This window comes from Gracilinanus agilis, chromosome 4 (assembly GCF_016433145.1).
Source record: "Gracilinanus agilis isolate LMUSP501 chromosome 4, AgileGrace, whole genome shotgun sequence".
In the NCBI taxonomy this organism is placed as follows: Eukaryota; Metazoa; Chordata; class Mammalia; order Didelphimorphia; family Didelphidae; genus Gracilinanus; species Gracilinanus agilis.
In genome coordinates this window covers 254,829,663-254,845,505 of record NC_058133.1, presented here as the reverse complement: position 1 = coordinate 254,845,505, position 15,843 = coordinate 254,829,663, and the positions used below count along the sequence as shown (strand labels likewise).

Sequence of the window (15,843 nt, the reverse complement as noted above, 5' to 3'; positions counted from 1 at the left end):
TATTCTGCATGGCCTCAGACAGCAGAATTAAGACCAATTAGTAGAAGAAACAAGAGAAGTAGAATTGTAATCTAAAAAGAAAAACTTGCAAACAATCATAATAATTCAGTGGTGGAATAACCAGTCTAAATGAATAGCAGGTTTTCCATTACTGAAAATTTCCAAGTAGTGGTTATATATGCATATACAAAGGACTCATTGGATATATATTAGATAAGTTTTCTTTTTTCATTTATTAGCTATATTAAGTTATCTCTGAGATACCTTCCAACCTTGAAATTCTGTGATTTTAGTAATAATAGTGATAATGATTATAATTTTTTATATCTCTCAATTAATTATTGCTTTATTTCTGTCTCTTTGTGACTCCATTTATCTATAAACCTCTATACCAATTTTGTTGTTTAGCAATCTCTGTATAAGTAACACCAAATAGTGATATCTTTATCAATGTATCTTTTTGTCAACATGTCCATTTCCTGAGACAACTAGGACATAGAGAACAGCCTGGTTTCAAATCCACGTGGGTTGAAATCTGACACATATTAGTTATATAATCCAGGTCAAATCAATTAGTCTCTAGTCTTCTAGAGAACTCTAAATTGCAAAGAACATGGTGACTTCCATTAATAGAAGGAAGTTCTTCACTCTGGATTACCAAATAAACAATAGATTTAGTCTCCATTCCTAAGTACCTCGCCAAGTATCTTTAATTTTATCTGTGTATGTTCATTGGTCTATGTCAATGATCTTATCTAGGATTTCTCTATAGTGCCCATTCCATTTATTCTTTCTTCCCTCTTTCCTTACTTTAAGATATGGAAAGAACTTAATTTAAAAAGTTTGTTGAATTAATTCCTTTGCCTAATTCTTTACAAAAATCTCATGCTGTCTAACAAATCTTTACATTCTATCTATTTAGGCAGCGTCTCTGTACTTTGGTGTCTGTTAATTCTCTTGATTTCTAATCACCTATCTGCCTATTTAGTCAACATGCCATTAATATAAAGGTATACTATGTGTATCATTAAACCTTTTTGGCATTCTTCCCACAGAATGAAATAAGGAAAAGATCAATGGGAGAAGACTCACTGTTAACAGACAATGGAAAAGACCAATAAAAGCAGTCCAATAGGGTTCATACTATTGGGCTTCTCTGACCAGCCCCAACTGGAAATAGTCCTTCTTTATGTTATCTCCATCTTTTACTTCCTGACCCTTGTGGGGAACACAACCATCATTCTGATATCTTATCTGGACCCTAAACTCCACAATCCCATGTATTTCTTCCTCTCTAACCTTTCATTCCTGGATCTCTGCTTCACCACCAGTATTATCCCCCAGATGCTATGGAACTTTAGGGGTCCTGATAAGAGCATTACTTACATTGGTTGTATTACTCAGTTTTTTGTGGCTCTGGGACTAGGTTGCACAGAGTGTATTCTCCTAACTGTCATGGCTTATGATCGCTATGTTGCCATCTGCCAGCCCCTTCACTATGCTATTATCATGCACCCAAGGCTACTCAAACAATTGGCATCTGTGAGCTGGATCAGTGGTTTTCTAGAGTCCTTGATTCAGTCAAAACTAATTTTTCAATTGACTCTTTGCAGTCATCACATGCTGGATGATTTTATGTGTGAGGAGCCAGCCTTGATTAAAATTGCTGCTGTGGACACCACCTTCATAGAAACTGAGCTTTGCATAGCCAGTATCCTTCATGTTATGATACCCCTAGGTCTTATCCTAGTCTCTTATGTATGCATAGCTAGGACCACATTGAGGATAAAGTCAAGTGGAGGGTGGAGAAAGGTTCTGGGAACATGTAGTTCCCATTTGGTGGTGGTAACTTTATTCTTTGGAACAATACTTGTTGCCTACATGCAGCCCAAAAATACCAAGAATCGAACCAAGTTTCTCACCCTCTTCTATACTGTGGTTACTCCTACACTTAACCCCATGATCTACACCTTTAGGAACAAAGATATGAAAAAGGCACTGACAAGGCTGCTGGGTTGAAACTAAGGTTCTGGAGAAACATAGACTAAGAATAGATAAATACTTGATTCTATGACTTGTAAGGTAAATCCACACCTGTTCCTATTTCCTTCTAAGCTCAGCATTAAATCACTTCTGACAGAGGCATTATTTTCAAAATGTATTATTCTATTTTCGCAGAGTTATTGTCCCACATAATCTGTGTGATCAAATGTACCCCCACTTGTCCTATGGAAAAGAAGATATCAAAATGTCATCAATAGGGGGCAGCTGGGTAGCTCAGTGGAGTGAGAGTCAGGCCTAGAGACAGGAGGTCCTAGGTTCAAACCCGGCCTCAGCCACTTCCCAGCTGTGTGACGCTGGGCAGGTCACTTGACCTCCATTGCCCACCCTTACCAATCTTCCACCCATGAGACAATACGCCGAAGTACAAGGGTTTAAAAAAAATGTCATCAATGGATGGATAGTAGATTCTTGTAATAAGCTGAAGCACAGAAGTAGGTTTGAGTCCTTCTGTGAAAACAAATGGAGAATTTTCTTTCCTTCTCTGACTTTAGAGAGATGTTGATCAATAATCTGGAGGCATAGGAATTATGATATAACTCTTTCATTGTTCAAAATTTCTAGCTCAAAACTAATATCATAGGCCTAAAACCTTTTATTTTAATTCTGTCTTCAGTTAAATGTATATTCGTTATTTTCTACTTGAAATGTTTCTCTTTGATGAAAATAAGAATAGCTATTGACTCTAAGCAAGGCAATTGAGGTTAATATTTTAATTCCTGAATCCTTAGAAATTAGTCCTGTAGCTTGTAGTTTTATTCCCATATCAAATGGAAATAATATTTGTCCTAAATGCTTCATAGCTCTCCTGTAAGTATTTTATTTGTATGTTTCTCATCTTGTGCATGAGCTAGATGCTATAATAATTTCTTTTGATTAATGTTTTCTTCTGTTTGGGAAACTCCCAGTGTGGAAATTCCTTCTATTGACAGTTTAGCAGTTTGTATATGACTTTTAGTCAGAATTTGTCTGAATAATTGAATGCTCAAGCCATTTCCCCATTTTTTTTGTGTCCATACACAAGTTAACTCTTTATTTTTCAAACAAGCTGCAGACCTTGAATTGGACTCCATGTGCCTCTGAACAGGGTGCATTTTTATCCTTTATTTCCTCTTAAACTTTCTTTGGGGGAGGGGTTTGTTTGTTATTACTTATTAGAATGTAAACTCCTTGAAGCAGAAACTTCATTTCTTTTCCTTATTCATATCCTCATCATGCTTAGCAAAATATCTGGCACATTATTATCACTTAGTAAATATTTATTGATTAAATGACATTACCCTTTAGCATATTGTGATACAATATTAATAATATGTATTGAAAATAATTTTGCTTTGTTTGAAAACAATGTAGTGCTTTACAAAATCTTAAGTGATTGTAGCTAACATCAAGGCAAGACACTGTCACTGACTATGAAAAAATTATCAGTTATTTTACTGGGAACATGATAGTTTAAATATAAACTATTTATATTTATTGTTCTTTATTGTTCTTTAGAACTAAAATAATGTCTTTACCTTCCCTTTCTTTTGTTAATAAAATCATTATTTTCATAGAAATTGAGGTTTGTATGTCCAAGTGAAATTACTTATCTATCAATCATTTTAACTATAATTTGTCATACATACCTTCTCTTCATTCCCACTATTCCCACTCAAAAAGAAGGCTTTTATTTTTATTTATTTTGATAACATTTTATTTTTCCACATTTATATGTAAAATAAATTTTCAACAGTCATTTTTTAAGTTTTAGTTCCAAATAATTTCCCTCCTTCCTAACCTCTCTTATTCCTTCCCCTCTTCTCTTCCTAAATTAGTAAACAATTGTGAAGATGGTATTAATCCTACCCTGCCTATTTTTAGATTAAATCACCAAAACTGTAAACACCACCACTTAATCTTCAGGTGGGGGAGGTCTGTGACCCATGTGTTCAAGAGTGGTGGTGTTTACACTTTAGCCTTTGTTGTAATTGATACACGTGAAATGGGAGGAAGGCACAGGAAGTGATGAAAGAAATAGTCTTGATAAATTGCAAGAACTTTTAGGGAGCTGGGTCTCTTCAGCCTTGAACTGGACCTGGAGGAGCTCTGGCTGAGGACCTTGGACTGCTTTATATTTCTACTTAGAACTACCACATGGTGAGTGGAAAAAAGAAAAAGCTGACTCCCTTCTTTAGCTCCTCTAAAGGTACTAGCCTCCGGAGGGGTCTCTTGATTGGGAGGAGGCCTCATGGCTAAAACTCTTGTTAATCGACCTTTAGGCTCTCTGGGTGGGGCCTCTGGAGCAATGCCAGAGTAAAGCCAGGGCTTGAACACATAATTCTTCCCTCTTCTCATTTCTCTATTTTCACTTTCTCTACATTTTATAAATAAATTGCTAAAAACATAATTTGAAATTGATAAATATTAATTCCTGGTGACCACCCCTTTGAATATTCAGTTCAACAACCATAAATTTTTCCCTTTTGCACAATCTAATATAGATTTTACATAGGCAATCATATTAAACATTTTTCTATACTATTCATTTTGGGGAAGAAATCTTAAACAATCAAAAAGAAGTAGAAAGAAAGTGATAAATAGTATGTTTCAGTCTATATTCAGACTCCATCAGGGCAGATGACATTTTTCATCATGAGTTTCTGGGATTGTTAAAGATCACTGCATTGCTGAGAATAACTAGTTCATTCACAGTTCATAAAAACATATTGCTGTCACTTTGTACAATGCTCTGGTTCTGCTCACTTTAATTTGGAACAGTTCATTCATTCAAAAAGTCTTTCCAGATTTTTTCTGATATTATCCTTTGTCATTTCTTATACCACAAAAGTACTTTCTCACAATCTTATACCACAACTTATTTAGCCATTCCTTCCTTGATCAATACCCCCTCAATTTCTACTTCTTTGCTACCACAAAAAAATCTGTTTTTGTACAAATAGGTCATTCTACACCCCCATTTTTTAATCTCTGTGGGATACAGGCCTAATAATGGTATTGATGGATCAAAGGTTAGGCACAGTTTTGAAGATCCTTGAACATAGTTCCAAAATACTCTCTGCAATGATTACATCAGATTGTAACTTCACCAATAGAGTATGAGTGTCTTAATTTCCTCTCATTCCCCCAACAATAATCATTTTCCTAGTAGGTGTGAAGTAGTGTCTCAGATAAAACTAGACTTTCCTATGTTCCCTTGGTAATCTTTCCCAAGTCCACTCATTACATAATACTTTATCTCAATTACAAACTAGGAATAATAATAGAAACTACCCCCATAGGATTGTTGTTAGGAACAAAAATTAAATAATATTTGTTAAAAGAAAACCAGGGAAGAAAAAATGTTGAAGAAAATCAAGAGAATCAATGGAAAAAAGTGAAGGTAGGTAGCCTATAACAAGAATTAAAATTGTTACAAAACACTAACCATCAAAAGAATCTTACACTGGATAAGAAATAGAGTGGTTGAAAAGTGGAATAAAGTAAACAATGTATGGAAGCAAGTGACTATAATAATCTGGTATTTGGTAAGGACAAAGTTGCAAGTTTTAAGGGCAAGTGATCACTATTTGGCAAAAACTACTGGTAAAACTGAAAAGTAGTGAGGTAGAAACCAGGTACAGACAAATGCCTTATCATAGACCAGAATAAGATCAAAATGAGTATATGGTTTAGACATAAAAGATAATATCATCATCAAATTAAGGGATCATGAAAAATATTACCAGTCAGGACTATGGATAAGGGAAGGATTTATGACCAACAACAGATAAAGATTATTATGGGAGATAAAGTAGATAACTTTGAATACATAAAATTAAAAAAAAACACATTTGCACAAATAAAAGCAACATAAGCAAAATATGTAAAGTAGGGACTTCCTCTTCCAAGAGCTATGATAGAAGAGTAAGGAAGAAACACTCTGAGTTTCTCCTAACCTGCCTTGAAACAAAAAGAAAAAAAAAGCTTCAACATGAATTCTGGAGTATATTATTTAGAGGATATCTTGGATCCTAGATATTGATTGGTATTGATACTGATCAAAAGTTGAGGGGCAGCTGGGTAGCTCAGTGGAGTGAGAGTCAGGCCTAGAGATAGGAGGTCCTAGGTTCAAACCCGGCCTCAGCCACTTCCCAGCTGTGTGACCCTGGGCAAGTCACTTGACCCCCATTGCCCAGCCTTACCACTCTTCCACCTATGGGACAATACACCGAAATTAAGGGTTTAAAAAAAAATTAAAAAAAAAAAGTTGATAGTGGCTGTGGTCAGATTCTTTAGTTGATTTATATCCTGAGTTGACAATTGGTAAGGATGGATGATTCTAAGCAGTTGAAAGAATCCTACTCAGACTATATATATATATATATAAAACTATTTTATATATTATATATTTTATAAAAATCTATTTATTGTAAGTATAAAAATTTGTAGGAAAGGGAAAGGAAAAGGAAAAACAGGTAGGAAATATATTTCTTATTGTATATAGTTACCCTAAATCTAAAAATTCTCTATATAACCAACCCCCAATTTCTGGCTCTTAAAGGCCTGCTTCTCCCTTGGTAAAAACAAGGCTGAACTAAAATTTCCTATTCTATCAATTCCTTTATTTTATCTATATAAACTATTCTAAATTAATTTTATAAGTAATTCCTTTCCTTCTCTCTAGACTTAGAGAATTCAGTTCTTGACAGGGTTTCAGCAGGATAGCTCTCTCCAGGCTTGCTGGCTTCCTCCCCCTCTGAAATGTCACTCTCCAAACCAATGATAAATTCCACCAACTTTCCAAATTTTCCAAATCTCTTCTCAACCAAATGTCACCAACCTTTTCCAGGATTTTCTGAGAAAAGGTTGAAAGACTTCAACCTTTGAGGGTAAAACTCTCAGAGTGACCATTATTTTTTTCCTCAGACCCCTAGGGCTCACCTGGAATTCCATCTCTCTGACCTAGCCAGAATTCCATAGCAAACTTAAAGGATCTCCCTGTAACTTTGCAGCTCATTCTATGCTAGAAACCTTATTCTTCACTAAAATCTATTCCTAATATTATCAAGAAATTTTGTTATTGCTTACCTAATTACCAAATAGTCTGTTACAAATGTTAGAACCAAAAAAAAAAAAAAAAAAAAAAAGACAGGTTCTGTCCCAAGGCAACATAAAAGCACACTCATTAAGCACACTCATTTTAATTGGTTAAGAGAGGACAATCCAACGCATGCAATACTCCAGAAATCCAGTAGTAGGAGGAGGAGTATCCAGCTCACTCCACTATATGCAGTAACTCCAGGAAACCAGCAGTGTGTGGGAGAAGTGGAATCCAGATTGATCCAGCATATGTAGCATATGGATAAAATAGGTACAAGCTTCCCAACTGCAAGTCAGCCAGGCTGTCTTCTTGACTCTGGCTCTAAAGGTAGCTAGGCAGACACCAAGCAACACAGTAGATCACAATACAAACTCAGGAGAGTAATGAACTTCATCATATAGGCAAGGTCATGTAAAGGGTGGAAATATGAGCAAAAGTCAAAGAAAAAACCTGACCTTAAAAGTTACATTAGCAACAGGGAAGATCAAATTACAAACTCAGGAGAGGACAACATTGCCAAAACAACATGGGAAGACTCAAAAGAAAATGCAAATGGAAGTCAGTCCCCAGAAGAACAACAGGAAGAGTTCAAAAAGAAAATAAAAATGAAATAAGTGGTTGAAGAAAAATTGGGAAAAGAAATTAAAGAATCAACAGTTTGTTAAAAGATATACAAAGATTCACTGAGGAAAGGAATTCCACTGAAGAAAGCTGAATTGGGGAAATGGAAAAGAAAATACAAAAGTTCAATGAAGAAAATTACTTAAAATTTTAATTGGGCAAATGGAAGCTAATGACTCCATAAGATATCAGGAAACAATAAAATAAATGAAAAGGATAAAAAACTAGAAAATCTCCAATATGATTATAGTGGACTTTTCAGTTTAGCCTTGTGGGAGGAAACCACAAGTCACTTAGAGAAAGTAAGGAATTAAGGAGATTTATTATGCATGGTTCCAGATAGGATCATTCCTCCTGTCTGGGACCCAAGGCAAACGGAGTCCTATGGAATCATGATACATACACAACCCGGGTTTTCTATAGTTTTCCATGGGTTACAAACACAAACATAATGGCTTACATGTTTGGGTAAGTAAGCGCATAAGGAAATGTGGTTCAGCCAGGCAGGAAGTGTTATACCTGTATCTAGGGGGATCTTTAGGTGGGAGGTTCTGAGGAGGATTTTTCCAGTACGTGGCATGTTATTGGAAATTTCAGAGTCTCTAACCTACATTTCCCATGAGCCCACTGGCTTCCTATCTTATGTAATGATGTAGACCAGGGGTTGGCAACGTATGGCTCTCAAGCCATATCTGGCTCTTTTGAGGGCCAGATATGGCTCTTTCTGCAGGAGCCATAAAGTTAATTTTCTTTTCAGGAGCAGTTATTGGAACGCACACTGTTACAGGGACATGCACTGTGAGCACTGTATGGCTCTCATGAAATTACAGTTTAAAAAATGTGGCGTTTATGGCTCTCACAGCCAAAAAGGTTGCCGACCCCTGATGTAGAGAGTTATATAATGATGTAGAGATGAGGACAAAATTGGGGGGCTGGACTCAAACTTTCTCTTTTGCTATCTATTCACCATGAAGCCAGCAGGCAAGGCATGCGATTTTTAAACTGACTAAGCAGTATGGTACATGGTTTCATTTTCTAATCTATAAAGCCCATAATATTTTTAAAGCTATCTTTTTATATTCATTTTATTTCTTACATTTATGGTGACCACCTGAAGTTTGGAGAACAGATTCTCAAATTTTTCAGATAGCCTAGCAAATCAACTTTCTCCTGCTATTTTTGTGTTTTTGTTTTTGGCCACCCTGCTACTTTCCTTTGAGTGGCTTTTCTGGGAAATGGGAAAGTTATTTTTCTTGCAGAAGTCATGTTGCTGCTGATAGATCCAGCAGCTTATTCCTGCCTTCTGTTCCTGACCTTCCTGATCCCTTCAGATGCTGATCCAGCCTTCTTGACCAAAAATTCTGGTTGCCTCCACCCCAGTCCCAACCTGACACTCCCTGGGGTGGGTGAAACTGCTTCTGATTTTTCCAAACCTCAACTGCTGACTGCCCACCCCTCCATGAAAGCTCCTGCCTCCACTGATCCCAGATCCTGGCCGTTCCATGGAGCTGTTAATGTTTCTGTTGCTGATTGCTGATGGCTGCCACCACTAGGAGGTTTTAAAAAACAGGTGAAGTATAAATATTTTCACACACACCCCCCCCCTTCTTTTTCATTGTGCACAGCTGAGAGTTTTCTCACTGCCTGTTTTGGAAGCCTGGGTGTGTTTCTATCTTGCCTGAGATTCAAGGGAGAAATTCATCTCCCTACAACCCATGTCCTGCCCAGACTATAAGCTGTATCCAGTTTGGGATTCCTCTACACTATGCTCAGTGCAGAATTCTTCCTCACTATGGGAGATCCCAGAGTTCAGATAAAAGGAACTTGAATAGATAAAAAAAAAAAAAAAACTTTAAAAGTCTGGAGGCAAAATTAGTAAACCTCAGAGTCCTTTGTTTTTTGAAAGTCTCTGTATTTTATTGTACTTTGCTAATTATTTGTTTTACCAATTAATTTTGTTGTCTTAAGTTCATATGTTAATCTGATCAATATCTTTCTGTTACACTGAAACATTTTTAAGCTAATGTGTTTTTGGCTATTAGATAAATTCTGTTCATGATTTTATTGGACTTCCCTAATAGGGAACAACTCTATTCTGATTGGTAAAAAGGTTTTTGACTACATTGCTTGTCATTTGCTTATATTATTGTATTTGTTGATTTCTTTAAGGTTTAAAAATTTTTAAGGTTATCTGTATTAAGCTAATTAACATCTATTCTGTTATATGATTCTACTGAATTTCTACTGTTTCCCATGATTTTACTGAACAGCATATCATTGTAAAAAAGCCATGAACATCTTAAACAGAAATTTTTTTTCTAAGTTGTAAAAGCCCATAAGTCTTATGTATCCTGGATTTGTCATTTTAAATATCGACGTCACATATTGCCTATACAAGTCTTTTCTTTTGTTAATTGTCACATATGATGACGGATGGACTCCATCAAAACTGGTTACAATTGTATACAACCTTGAAGAATATGATGACTTAAGATTTTAAATTGTATGGGGGCAGCTGGGTAGCTTGGTGGATTGAGAGTCAGGCCTAGAGATGGGACGTCATAGCCTCAGACACTTCCCAGATGTGTGACCCTGGGCAAGTCACTTAACCCCCATTGCCTAGCCCTTACCACTCTTCTGCCTTAGAACCAATGCACAGTATTGATTCCAAGACAGAAGGTAAGGGTTTTTAAAAAGATAATTCAAATTGTAATTTTATACGGGGACTTTAAAATTGACTTTAGGATACCTAGTAACTTCTGAATGGATGATAGGTTTTTTAAATATATATGTATATATATTATAAAGAATGTTGTCTTAAAAGTGTTATAATAATACTACTAGGTGTAAGTAGATGAAGAGGGAGAGGATGAGATGACACCTCCCTCCTTTATAACAGTGACCAGGCAGGATCCTGTAGGTCAAAGGATGATATCCCTTCAGGTCCCACCTGGGGTTGATTGATATTATATAATGCGCTCTTTAGCTTGGTAACCTTTGGTATCTGACTGCTATCTCCCTTCGCAAAGAAGCTATGAATAACCACTTCAGGAAGGTACTTTAAAGCTTTGATTGTATTTAAACAAAGAGGGATAATGGGATTGGATAGAGGTATTGGAAAACCCTAATTAAATTGGTAATCATGAATCCTTAAACTGTAGGCAAGTAATGAATCAGGATGGTTAGTCCCTCTCTGGTCCAGCCTGGCCACAGCCACACCAGAGTAGTCAAACTGCTATTTGACGTTTCAGCTTCTTCTTTGCTAGATGATATACCTAACCAGTCTTTGGGATATTCACCCCTTTCCACCCTCTTCTTCTTCTGCCCACTTCCCAGATCCCTCCTGGGCCCTGGGAAACCTAGATAACTAAGATGATTGATTTCCTAATATCTAGGGCCAGTAGAATCAGAGATGATGGTCAGGGTACAGGTTGATGATGTTAACAGGAACAAACAGGAGGATCTTGCAAGGCTGAGTCTGCCAGTCTCAATCTCACAAAAGACCAGGATCCACAGATCTCAGGTCTCAGGGAAAGAAAGGACCCCTGCCAGGGCTGCCAGGATGTTTTATACCCCCCTTGGCCAACTGCCCTCTCCTGTGTTCTCACGCCCCTCTGGGAACATTCCAACATCTAGCGGATCCACCTGTCAATCAACAGTGCGGACTCCTGGCTCCTAGAGATTCAATATAACAAAAGGCAAAGAAAATAAATAGAAGTTCCTACCCAAACTCTTTATATATAAAAGCAGGAAGCCAAAAAGAGCTCTTGCATGCACCGTATTTTAACTCTTTATTTTAATTTACTTTCCCATCAGAAGGATCGAAAATTCTTGGTGATATTTTAGACCCCAAAATTTTATTAGCTTTGTGTTTTTTTTCCCTCTAGGCTCTGCCTCACATTTGGATGGAGGCAGTAATAGATTTTGTTAAAAATATCTCAGCCACTCCTCCCCAGCGTGGCAGCCTCCGGCATGCAGGGAACTCATGCGTACGGGCTCCGCTCCTGGAAGGCTTGTTGCAGTGCTTCTATGTTCTTTGCTAGGTATCCAAAGAAGAAGTCTCCCTGTCTTGGGGCTCCCTCTCCTTGAAGTACCACAGTCTGACCCAATCAAAGAACCCCAGAGCCAGAGGGAATGGCTCCCAGGACCCAGAGAACCCCTTCCCAGGGGTCAATAACATTCAAGGATGTGACTATGGACTTCACCCAGGAAGAGTGGTGCCTTTTGGACGATGCTCAGAAGGAGCTGTACCTGGAGGTTATGCTGGAGAATGTGCAGAATCTACTCTCTGTGGAGGCAGAGACTAATTTTGAAGTGAAGGAGATGTCTACAAAGCTGAGACTTTTTGTGGAAGGATTTGGCCCTCAAAAATGCATGAATGGGGGTCACCGTGATTTAATTTTGAGAGAAATCTGTGGCTCTGATATTAGCATGAATACATATCTGAAGAGTGACTGTGAATTTGACAAAGCTGCAGAGAAATTCAGCCAGTATTCAGTCCTAAATCAGTGTATGAAATTGACCTCAGGAAATGATTGTTGTCAGCACAGTGAATACTGCAAGTGCTTTCCTGAAGGAGTAGGACTTATTCAGTCAAATGAGAAATCATCTGAAATGCTCACTTATCAATGTAATGTAAGGGGAATGGCCTTTGGCCCTAGTTCAGACATCATTAGATATCCAAAAAGTAAACGTGTAGAGATGGCTTCTGTGAGTGATAAAGGTGGGTCGCAAGTTTTAAGTCAGAACTCTGAGCTTGTTGCACATCAAAGAATCCATTATGGAGAGAAACCTTATGAGTGTAAACAATGTGGAAAGACTTTCAAACGGAAGGACCATTTTGCTGAACATCAGACAATTCACACTGGAGAGAAACCTTATGAATGTAAACAGAGTGGAAAGGCTTTTACATGGAAGAGATCTTTTGCTTCACATCAGCTAATCCACACTGGAGAGAAACCTCATAAATGTAAAGAGTGTGGAAAGGCTTTTACACATAAGAACTCTCTTGCTTCACATCAGCTAATCCATACTGGAGAGAAACCTTATCAATGTAAACAGTGTGGAAAGGATTTCACACAGCGGAGCAATCTTGCTAAACATCAGAGCATCCACACTGGAGAGAAACCTTTTGAATGTAAGCACTGTGGAAAGACTTTCACACAAAGGGGCCATCTTGCTGAACATGAAAGAATCCACACTGGAGAGAAACCTTATGACTGTAAAGAATGTGGAAAGGCTTTCAAAGTCAGTACATATCTCGCTATGCATCAGCTAATGCACACTGGAGAGAAGCCTTATAAATGCAAACAGTGTGGAAAGACTTTCACACAGAGATGCCATCTTGCTGCACATCAGAGAATCCACACTGGAGAGAAACCTTATGAATGTAAACAGTGTGGAAAGGCTTTTACATGCAGTGGCCATCTTGCTAAACATCAGAGAATCCACACTGGAGAGAAACCTTATGAATGTAAATAGTGTGGAAAGGCTTTCACACAAAGAGTCCATCTTGCTTTACATCAGAGGATCCACACTGGAGAGAAACCTTATGAATGTAAACAGTGTGGAAAAGTTTTCACACAAAGGGGCCATCTTGCTTTACATCAGAGAATCCACACTGGAGAGAAACCTTATCAATGTAAAGAGTGTTGAAAGTCTTTTACAGTCCATACATCTCTCGCTGCACATCAGCTAATGCACACAAGAGAGACTCCTTATGAATGTAAACAGTGTGGAAAGACTTTCACACAGAGATGCCATCTTGCTATACATCAGAAAATCCACACTGGGTAGAAATGTTCTGACTAACCACTGTGGAATGGCTTTTATGTGTAGTGACAATCTTGCTGCACATCAGCGAATACACAGTGGAAAGAAACCTTATGAATGTAAACACTCTGGAAGGGCTTTTACAGTGAAGAGATATCTCATTAGACATCAGAAAATCCACACTGGAGAGAAATGTCTTGTATGGGATAAAATCATGCATTATTCAAATCAGACATTTATTAGTATTAGTAATGTTAGTTTGGAAACTTCCTATTAAAAAATTAGTGAAAGTTAGGTTTTCTTCTGAAGGGAGATACTAATCTCTCCTTATAAAGAGTATGGAAATCTTCCTCTCCGGCAGCTTTTTTATATATACATGAATATACATCTTTTATTCACTCTTCTAATGTGGCCAACTCACTCCCACCCCCAAATTTTCTTCCCTTTTTAATTTTTTTTAATTTATGGATTAATAGATTAAATTCCCATTCCCATGGGAAAAGGCTTAAAACTTGCAGATATAATCTTCAGTCCTTCTCCTAAATGTTTCAATCTGAAAGGCCGTGGCCATATCTAAATTTCTGACAAGTTAGAAATTGCAAACTTGACAAATACTCCCCTGAGTTCAACAGTGCAGGGAAACTTAAGGAGAGTAGGACAAGATAAAGAAAATATAACATACATAGATATTGTATCATACACAGTTAGTAGGTGACTAGAAGAGGAATATTGTGTTAATTTCCTATGTATTCTGACTTCTTTTGTATATCTGTGGACATTGCTTTGAGTCAATCACTCAGAGCAGTGCCCCTCTCCTCTCTCTTTCCCTAATAAAGACTGCATATTTTCCTGCAGACATCTTATTCTGTCTCTTGCCTGCTCATTTGAGCAGGGATGCAGACCCTGAGATTCCATTCCACGCTTCTTGAATGTAAATAATGTGGAAAGTCTTTCACTCAGAGGAGCCATCTTGTAGGACATCAGAGAATCCACATTGGAAAGAAACTTTATCAAGGTACACAGATTAAGTGAGAAAATATTTGTAAAATGCTTTGCAAGCCTTCATTCCCTGTGGAAATGCCAGCTTTGATATGAAAATTACTCCTTGGAAAGACAGGAGAAAACATTGACACTAATGGCTTAATTTTTAATTCAAATTGATTGAGGCAAGTTTTACTTGTCAGCCCTCCTATCCCAGGGATATAAAGAACAGAAGCTCATTACATATGAACAATGGAGACAATAGACAGGTTTCTTTTTCTTTTTCTTTTTTTTTTTAGTTTATCCCTTATATTTGGTCTTTGTATTGTTTCTGAAAAGGGTAAGCTATATGAGTTAGTGACTTTTACAGCTTGATAGCATCTGAGTTCAAACTTGATGAATAGGAAGTTTTCAAAGAGAGATGCAAATTATCAACTAGTATATGTGAACTGGAAAGACCTCCAGGAATTGATTCAGAGTGAAAAGAGCAGAACCAGGAGAACCTTATACACAGAGATGGATACATTGTGGTACAATCAAATGTAATGGACTTCTCTACTAGCAGCAATGCAGGGATCCAGAGCAAGGCTGAGGGACTCATGAGAAAGAAGCTCTCCACATCCAGAGAAAGAACTGTGGGAGTAGAAACCCAGAAGAAAAACAACTGCTTGATCACATGGGTCGATGGGGATATGATTGAGGTTGTAGACTCTAAAATGATCACCCAAGTGCAAATATCAATAATATAGAAATAGGACTTGATCAATGACACATGTAAAACCCAATAATTGCATATTGGATAAAGGAGGGGGGTGGTAGGAGGGGAGAGCGTGTAAACATGGGGAAATATTCTAAATTAATTAAATAAAAAATGTTAAGTCAAAAACGAAAGAAAGAAAGAAAGGGAATGCTGTCACTGCCAGAGAAAAAACTGCTAGAGTCTGATGGATGCAGATCAAAGTATACTATTTTTCCCATCAGTGTATCTGTGGTTTTATTTTGGATATACAGTTACAACAATGACTAATATGGAAGTGTGTTTTACAGGGTAATAAAAAAAAAGAAAAAAGAAGGGAAAAAAAAATATCTCAGCCAAGGTTGAATGATTTGCTGTACCTGTAGAACTTGTGATGAATATAGTTCATAGATTTTTAAATATCACATAAATATAGAAACTCATGTGAATCCTATATAATGATGGGTTTGTTTGCTATTGTCATTAAATGTGTTATTGTAATTTTGGTACTTTATTTGAATGTGCATTATAAATCTGCTATTTTGTAAAAGTCATTTGCACTCACAATAGTTCATGGAATAGTTTACAA

The 15,843-nt window shown here is 37.1% G+C and overlaps 2 protein-coding genes across 2 annotated transcripts in view; both read left to right on the top strand.

The window, feature by feature from the left end:
- Positions 1-15,843, top strand: part of LOC123246342 (zinc finger protein 271-like) — a 498,115-nt gene that overhangs the window by 474,586 nt on the left and 7,686 nt on the right. Inside the window, 2 exon segments of the mRNA XM_044675252.1 lie at positions 12,599-13,572; positions 13,574-13,736. Coding sequence (XP_044531187.1) covers positions 12,599-13,572; positions 13,574-13,736 — 1,137 coding nt within the window.
- LOC123244928 (putative olfactory receptor 2B8) lies at positions 1,105-2,019 on the top strand. The gene has a single exon (XM_044673589.1). The coding sequence runs from the start codon at positions 1,105-1,107 to the stop codon at positions 2,017-2,019; it is 915 nt and encodes a 304-aa protein (XP_044529524.1).